This window comes from Megalobrama amblycephala, linkage group LG12 (genome assembly GCF_018812025.1).
Source record: "Megalobrama amblycephala isolate DHTTF-2021 linkage group LG12, ASM1881202v1, whole genome shotgun sequence".
Taxonomy (NCBI): Eukaryota; Metazoa; Chordata; class Actinopteri; order Cypriniformes; family Xenocyprididae; genus Megalobrama; species Megalobrama amblycephala.
The window spans coordinates 16,513,968-16,523,141 of record NC_063055.1 but is presented as its reverse complement, the minus strand read 5'-3'; the positions used below and the strand labels follow the sequence as shown (position 1 = coordinate 16,523,141).

At 37.2% G+C, this 9,174-nt stretch overlaps 1 protein-coding gene across 5 annotated transcripts in view; it reads right to left on the bottom strand.

Annotated features, from left to right (window-relative positions):
- pcsk5b (proprotein convertase subtilisin/kexin type 5b) overlaps window positions 1–9,174 on the bottom strand; it is a 77,548-nt gene that overhangs the window by 42,390 nt on the left and 25,984 nt on the right. For all 5 annotated transcript variants that reach the window (XM_048209192.1, XM_048209193.1, XM_048209195.1 and 2 more), the window contains exons 10-17: window positions 5,236–5,339; window positions 4,886–5,003; window positions 4,590–4,778; window positions 4,228–4,364; window positions 2,392–2,517; window positions 2,197–2,299; window positions 112–305; window positions 1–12 (exon numbers count right to left, since the gene is read on the bottom strand). The exon at window positions 1–12 is cut by the window's left edge and continues 73 nt beyond it. In XM_048209192.1, coding sequence (XP_048065149.1) covers window positions 1–12; window positions 112–305; window positions 2,197–2,299; window positions 2,392–2,517; window positions 4,228–4,364; window positions 4,590–4,778; window positions 4,886–5,003; window positions 5,236–5,339 — 983 coding nt within the window. The remainder of the gene's footprint in view (window positions 13–111; window positions 306–2,196; window positions 2,300–2,391; window positions 2,518–4,227; window positions 4,365–4,589; window positions 4,779–4,885; window positions 5,004–5,235; window positions 5,340–9,174) is intronic.

Genomic DNA, 9,174 nt, shown 5'->3' with positions numbered 1-9,174 from the left:
ACATGGTGGATTCTGCGGGAGAAGTGTCACATAAGGTCTCAAATTCATCTTCAGCCAATCAGCATGTACCATAAGGTTTTCTGGAGTGAGATGACGTGTGAATGGACTTGCCAAGGTCCAGGTAGAAGCCGTCAGGACAGGAGCTGACGCAGTTGTTGGCTCCCTCCACCAGGTACAGACCTGGGCGGCAGGTGGAACATTGATCGCTGCGGCTGCCGACACAAGACTCACACAGCGGAGAGCACTTCTTACAGCGCTTCTTATCGTCCCGGAAAAACCCAGACGGACACTCGGGTACACACGTCCTAAGAGACAGACAGACGGAGGTGGAAAGAGAAAGGGAGAAAGACAGACACAGACAGGAAGAGCCACATGAGACCAGAAAAATCAACATCTGGCAGTCGTGAGGAAAGACTTTCACCAGGAAACAAAGGCAAAAGTCAGGGTCTGAGAAAGCCATCAGCTCCAGATGTGAGCACGGCTTGTGGAACTTGGGATGCCGGGGAAAACAAAATCTATAAATGTAATCAAGGCACGTGCACACACATAGATAGATCTGAGATGTTAGCAGGGACACGCAGACGCACAGATGTTGTCAGCATGTGCTTTGGTGTTTTTATAGGGGTTAATTACTCTTTTGACTCCAAGTTAAAATATTTTCAATAATAAAAGGAATATTTCCAGTAAAACAACCTTTCAGGAAACATGTTAAAAACTCTTTAGCAACTCTAATTATGTTATGCATATGCTTCACATTGTGGTCTTGTATTTCACACCAAAGTTACTTCAGTTTTATATAATAAAAAAGCAGCGTCACTCACAAAAATCAATTGCCAAGTGGGTCAATGACAACCAAGAGTTTACATGAGAAAAGGAAAAACCTAGTTCAAAACACATGTGCCAAGTTCTTAGAAATGTGCTTCAAACACTAGTGTTCAAAAGTTTGAGGGGTAGGATTCTCGTATGCTCAGCAAGGCTGCATTTATTTGATGAAAAATTCACCAAAACCAGTAATATTGTAAAATATCATTATAATTCAACTGTTTTCTATTTTAATATCATTTAAAATGTAATATATTCCAGTGATGCTGAATTTTCAGCAGCTATTACTCCTATTACGTGATTCAGAAATCATTCCGATATGCTGATTTGCTGTTCAGGAAATATTATTATCAATGTTGATAAGAGTTGTGCTGCTTAATATTTTTGTGGAAGTTATAATACATTTTTCAGAAATGAACAAAAGAATACAAAAGAACAGCATTTATTTGAATATATATTCTGTAACATTAAAAAAAAGTGACTGACCCTCAACTTTTCAGTGGTAATGATTTAAAAACAAATTATATTTTCACAAAATTTTTTCATTTAATGACTCTAAAAAGGTCTTAATATATCTCAATCATGTAAATACATTTTAAGTAATTTTACCCCAAAATAATATACATTTTTAAGTTAAAAAGTATTTTTTGTACAAATATCATGAATTATTCATTCATGAATATCAAGTTCAACCAGAACTAATCTTGCCATCTCATAAAAAGATCAGTTTCCTGTTTTTTTTTTAGTTTTTTTTTAAATTTGTTTTTATGCATATGTCTGCACATTGGTTATACCATATGGGAAGCATTTTTAGGGCCTGAGCACCAATGGTGCGAGGACCCTCTTGGAATTGCTCCATTTATTAATATTTGTTTCTATTAATAATGTATCCAGAAAGACGTCATGTCATTGACCCAAGCAACACTGTAAAAATTAGTTTAAATGACAAAAACAAACAAACAAACAAACAAAACAACAACACACCAATCAAGTATTTATTAAAGGGTTAGTTCAACCAAAAATGAAAATTGTGTCATTAATTACTCACCCTCATGTTGTTCCACACCCGTAAGATCTTTGTTCATCTTCGGAACAGCTTTGAAGCTTTACGAATCTTTTGTTTCAAATCAGTGGTTCGGAGCGTGTATCAAACTGCCAAAGTCACGTGATTTCAGTAAATGAGGTTTCGTTGTGTCATACGTTTTTATCAAAAATATCTTCATTTGTATTCCAAAGATGAACAAAGGTCTTACGTGTGTGGAACGACATAAGGGTGAGTAATTAAGAATTAATTTTTGGAATTAATTTTCAGAATTTTCATTTTTGGCTGAACTAACCCTTTAAGGTGTAATATTGTTCTGAAAAGCTGTATACCTGGTGTTGTTCTTGAATTTGAGGAAGTAGTGGAGGCAGGTGATGCACTGCTGTGGGCCTGGCCCTTCACAGCCGTTCTCACCACACTCAGGGTGGCAGGAGCCTTATGTAAGAAAACAGAAACTGATGAGTTGAGCTCTATGAGCTTTCACAGATACTCAGTGATGTACAACATAATTAGAAAGAAGCACTTACCCACATACTCCTCACTGTACTCGTCCTCAGTCTGAGACTCCACCACTGAGCGAGGCTTGTCACTGCGGAATGAGTACGGATGCACGGAGGTACCATAAAGTACCAGAGACCACTCTTTCAGCTTGCCTGGAACAAATTACAGTCCGTGTGCAATGAAAGTAAGTCCTCAATTTATAAAATATTTTCCAGCCTTCCCAATTGGGAATTGTGATTCGCTAGTATCTCAGTATCAATGCTGAATCAAACTAAATAGACAAAGACTGAATCAATATCAGTGATCATATATATATATTATATATATATATATATATATATATATATATATATATGTACATGTATTGTGTATGTGAATGTGTGAGAGAGAAAGAGAGCGAGATCCCTGTGATAATATATATAATTTACATTTATAGCTATATTTTATATCTATTTAATAAATAAATAAAATATAAATAGATATACAGAATAGTATAGTAAGGTTAGTATTAATGGGTTAAGTATTAATGGGTTAGTATTATTGATGAAAAAGATGCGCCTTTAGCCATTTCTTGAAAATTGAGTTGAGTTAGGCAGGTCATTCCACCAGCATGGAACGGTCAAGGTAAAGGTCCATGAAAGTGATTTTGTGCCTCTTTGGGATGGCACCACAAGGCACCGTTCACTTAGAGAACGCAAGCTTCTGGAGGGCACATAAATCAACAACAATCATATATATATGTATATATATATATATATATATATATTAAGACTGTCAATATTAATGCGTTAACGCATGCGATTAATTCAAAATCCTTAACACAGATAAATTACTGAAGCACGTGAAATTGTTTCATTAATTTATATCATGCAGTTACATGGTCTTGGAAGTCGGGAGTTTATCACACTGAGCATCTAAAATGGCGCAAGCACCTTGTAACCCTGGTAGGCGGAAATTCAACCCGATTTCGCTTCTCTGTTTGCGATCAAAAGTCGCTTAACTTTTCACCGCTGTATGGTCAGATGATATGCAAACTACATTTCTCGGCTGGATAAAGCAAACCAGCTTCTCACTAGTAAAGTTTCAATGGATGTGGGTTGTGATCAAGGTAAAGACGATGGCAGTGATGCACCGAAGTCGTACAGTAAGCATGCATGATGTATTGATGAGCAAACAAACTGTATGTGCGCTCTCAACACACTGATCACATATTGTATTTATGCACAGGCACATTTCAGTACATTCATGTTGTTTCCAGACACATTCAGAATAATGTTGTTATCTATCATGTGTATGTTGCTGTGTGTTTAGTAATTCTGAATGGATCTGTGTACTGTAGTAGGCATATGCATTCAGCTCAAGGCGGTTGGTTTATCTCCATGTGATCCTGTTCAGTATCACAACTTGACTCTCTAAACTCTCGCAACTTGTCTGTCTAAAATGTAAACAATCTCTAAACAAACTCTTTGCTGTTGCACTGTACACATACTGTATGTACACGGAATTCTTACGTTTTGTTCTGTATTTTTTTCTGTGTGCTTTTATGTGCATAAATTTATGAATTATATTGACTCCTTATATCATTTGGTTATATTATAAAGTGTCCTTTTTTGGAAAGACACCTACATTTACCTTGAAAAAAGTTTTGTGAGAATTACCCTTCAGTCTGATAGTTTACTTAGGCTGGATAGATTATATTATATTATATCGATACTTATCGTATCGTATTTTTATTAATCACATACTTATCGTATACTTTTATATGGACCATAACATATATAGACCATACGGACCATAAGGTGTTTTCAAAGGTGAAAGAACAACTCAAGTAACAGATAGTGTGTTTTGTATGGAGAAACTACCTGGTGCTTTCTGGCTCCTGAGTTGGGAAGGAGAGTCGTAGATCTCTAGTATCCAGTCTCCAGCAGCTTTCTCGCCCCAGCAGTGAGTAGTCATGAATTCCCAGTTCTTAAAGCCCTCCATTGAGTGATCAAACAGCCTGCAATAACAATAAAAAGATGCTACATCACAGCACAAAATGCACTTAATAAAATAATGGACAAAAAATATTAGATCTATTCAGTGGAAACTGGGAATTCTTCACCAGAAAATTACCAGAGAAAATACCCTTGACTAAAATTCACCAGAGAGCAAGAATGAACCACATTATACATTCATTCTTGATCGATATACCCACGCACTCAAGACTGTCTTAATATTGTACCTGTTGGCGAGCAGCTGTGACTTTGTCCCTGATGGTGAGGTTAGGTTGATTGACAGGTCTCCTCGTCGCGGGTGTGTAATTGTTATACGTACAACCACATGCTCCAGATAAATAACATGATGGTTTGCATTATCCGTGCAGCCTGTTGCCTTGTACACGGAACGAACAACATGCTCTGGACGGATGGTTCTACAGGAAGGAAATTGTTTTATTTGAGCATTTACTATTACTTATATAACGTTATCAATGTGGCCTACTGTTCTCATGTTGCATTGTTGCTGTTGCATTATGGATACCTGATTTGTTTATCAGCATTTTCCACACAGATGTGCTGTGAGGGAACCTGTTTCCAGCGTTCTGCCTCTTTCACCATGGCCTCTGCATCCATCAGCCCAAAGCCATACAGGTGACTGACTGTAAGAATATGTACAACTTAACTGTTCAACAAAAAAATAACAATATGTACACAGATTTAGAGTTGTTATGAAGACCAAAATTACCATCAATCATGATGCAGATTACTGTTGTAAAGGGGAAAATTTATTGTTCAGCATAAACCCAGAAGACAGAGTACTCAGAAGTGTCACTACCTATCTGGTGGTTAAAACAAGACAGGGCAGCTTAAAGAAATGAAAAAGGCTGTTACCATTATAACCAGCTGCATTGGTTTTCCAATCAGGAGCGCTGAGATGGCCAGCACGAGACGTCTTCACTATAATGTGTTGTACATCTCGCCATGTCAGGAAAGGACTGCAACAGAGAGTCAAAAATCAGACAGTCATAGCTTGTCAAATTGCTTGGTCATAGCCAGAGTTCGATTGCTCTCCCCTTTCCTTCCCCCGCTGGTTGCTGTTCACATTTTATTATTTGGGTCCGGACCACGGTACACTTGCGTCATCAAGCTGCAACTGTGTACAGTACCCATATTACAATACCCATCACTTTTGTTGTTGTTTTTTTCCAACTTTTGGTTTTGTTTCAAGTATAAATACAGAAAGCTACTTGTGTCTATCTGCTGCAAAAGTACTGAAAATGTTCAAAAAAAAAGAAAAAAAGAAAAAAGCGTGTTCTTCGCTGAAATCAGTTTCTGTGGAGGCAAGCAGAAATTATCTCTCTAATTTCAGTGCCGCTTGCCTAGGTGAGTAAGCATACACAGACATGCACACTAGGGCTGGGGGTTATGATGATATATTTTGTTACCACAGTATAAAATGTCTATCATTAGAGATTTTGCTATATCGTATATATCACAGTATGTAAATATATAGCACTACTGACACTTTAGAGTGATGAAATGTATGAGAATATAAAGTGAGAGACGTGCTTGATTTTAAAAAGAGTTATAAGCACAATATTCCCTGAAAAGGAATGACTGGCACACTGCCAAAGTACAGACACAGAAAGCTGCCTCTCTCAGAAGGCGATCGCGAATTTGGGACGTGCTTGATATTAAAAAGTGTTAAGCACAATAAGCAGTGAAAAACAACGGTGCATGTGTACAGAAAGCCGCACATCTCAGCATGCGATCCTGAATTCAGTTCTCTTTCACGTCTTACTGTGCTTGAATGGTCGAACACACATGCAATTGTGTCAAAATGGCCATCATGTGGAGTATTCATGTAAATACAGCCGCTTATGTTTCAAGTAAAAGTAAACAGTTGGGTGTAGACCAGGATGTGTATCAGTATAATGGATCCGTGCATTTGGTCTTAAAGTGACAGCAGTCTAATATACCTGCTGCTCTGTGTCATTAATGTGAATCAAATAAAAGAGAAAATAACTTACTGCTCTTTACTGAATAACTTTTTTAGCTTTAATAAGAATAAATTTGCATTTAATTCATACAGTGAAGACTATGCAATATTTTATTTTTCCAGCTGATTATTACATTTCTGTACTAATTCTAACTACGTTAAATAAACCTATTATACCTGAAAAACTTAAAGGAGCCATCGAATGAAAAATTGAATTTACCTGGGCATAGTTGAATAACACGAGTTCAGTACATGGAAATGAAATACAGTGAGTCTCAAACTTCATTGTTTCCTCCTTCTTATATAAATCTCATTTCTTTAAAAGACCTCCGAAGAACAGGCGAATCTCAACATAACACAGACTGTTACGTAACAGTCGGGATCATTAATATGTACGCCCCCAATATTTGCATATGCCAGCCCATGGTCAAGGCATTATACAAGCCAGTATTAACGTCTGGATCTGTGCATAGCTGAATCATCAGACTAGGTAAGCAAGCAAAAACAATAGTGAAAACTGGCAGATGGAGCAATAATAACTGACATGATCCATGATAACATGATATTTTTAGTGATATTTGTAAATTGTCTTTCTAAATGTTTCGTTAGCCTGTTGCTAATGTACTGTTAAATGTGGTTAAAGTTACTATCGTTTATTACTGTATTCATGGAGACAAAAACCGTCACTATTTTCATTTTTAAACACTTGCAGTCTGTATAATTCATAAACACAACTTCATTCTTTATAAATCTCTCCAACAGTGTAGCATTAGCCGTTAGCCACAGAGCACAGCCTCAAACTCATTCAGAATCAAATGTAAACATCCAAATAAATACAATACTCACATTATCCAATGCATGCAGTATGCATGATGAACATTTGATAAAGATCCATTTGAGGGTTATATTAGCTGTGTGAACTTTGTAAATGCACTGTATTGTCGAGAGCTCGGGGGGAGGCAGGGAGCGTGAGGATTTAAAGGGGCCGCGCTGCTTAATCGGTGCATATTTAATGATGCTTCAAAATAGGCAGTTTAAAAAATTAATTAAAACCTATGGGGTATTTTGAGCTGAAACTTCAGAGACACATTCAGGGGACACCTTAGACTTATATTACATCTTGTAAAAACTGGTTCTAGGGCACCTTTAATTTGTTTAATTTATATTTTTGTTTTATTGTATTTATCCTTTTGTTTGTAATTTGCTTTTTTCTTATTTTTAATAACAAAAATTTGATAAATAAAATAACTATATCGTTATAGCAAAATAAAATTTCTCATATTGTGAAATAAAAATTTGAACATCTTGCCCACCCCTAACACACACGTGCGAGCACACACACACACACACACACACACACACACACACACAAACGAGCGAACATTTATTGATAGCAGTTCACTTACGTGATTTAGGACGATTGCTTTTATATCAGAGTTCACACGACCACTTTTTTTTATAGCGGACTCTAGCACGGTTCACTGGTGTGCACCTGAGTTCGGAAAACAGCGTTCACATCATCTAAAAGAACCTGGGTATGCTCCAAAAGTGCTAGTGTGAAAGCACCCTTAAATCTAAAATGCTCAAAACGTTTTGCACTGAGTGATAATAGACTCTGGCAACAATTTTCAGCTGTAGTTCAAAAAGTCTCATTGGCTGGCTTTAAGGTTGAAGCATTCGCTCAGATAATTCACCATACACAGTGGGATCAAACATCAAACCAAAGACAGATGAATGCCATGTGTTCCCGAATATCCCCCCAAAATATTAAAACAATCTAACTCCATTGCGCTGGGAATATACAGTCACATGGCAGCCATATGTTGAGGTTTTCCTCAATTTCCTATGTGAAATCAGACACGGTTGAAACTTACGGAAAGCATGCCGTTCGCTACATGGCGTTCAGAATCCCATCGTTTTAAAGTGGCCAGGATTTCCCTTGCTCTTTTGAAATCAGGGATTGATGTTCTACGGAAACATGCTCTATCACTGACAACACAAAGCACCAGTCCACCAGAACAGTTATGGAAATTGAGCAGCAAAAACTGGTGATTTAGCCATGTGTCATAGTAATAATAATGCATTTTATTTAACGGCGCCTTTCAAAACACCCAAGGTCACCTTGCTGGAGAGTTGGTGAAATGTGCACGGTAGAAGGGGTTCTAGTAAGAACACGAGCTGCAGAGTTCTGAACCAACTGAAGTTTATAGAGAAGTTTGGAAGGAAGACCAGTAAGAAGAGCGTTGCAGTAATCAATACGTGAAGTAACCAGTGCATGGATGAGAATTCCAGTATTGTTCATTGAAAGGGAGGGACGAAGACGATTAATATTACGCAGATGAAAGTATGCAGTACGTGTCATATTATTAATATGGGCTTCAAATGAAAGTGTGCTATCCAGAATAACACCCAAACTCTTAACCTGTGAAGAGGGATAAATGGGATGTTGATCGATATCCACAGAAATACAGTTAGATTTTGTCAAAGCGGATTTTGTCCCTACAAGTAGGACCTCGGTTTTATTACTATCAAGCTTAAGAAAGTTAGCTGAGAGCCAGTCTTTAATTTCAGCTAAACAACGGGACAAAGAAGGCTGATGTCACAGCCATGAACACTAGTGATGCACTGAAATTAATTTGCAAAACACCAAAGCACTGAAACACCAAAGTTCAAGTTATCATTTAGCTGAAAACTGAAATGAAACCAAACATAAAGTCTGAGTGAATAACTTTGGATTACTGGGTAACTGAAGTCTTTATTGTAATGGCTGACATGTTTACTTTTTGTAGATTATCCACATTGTGTGCACAGAATAGACACTTGTTGTGTTT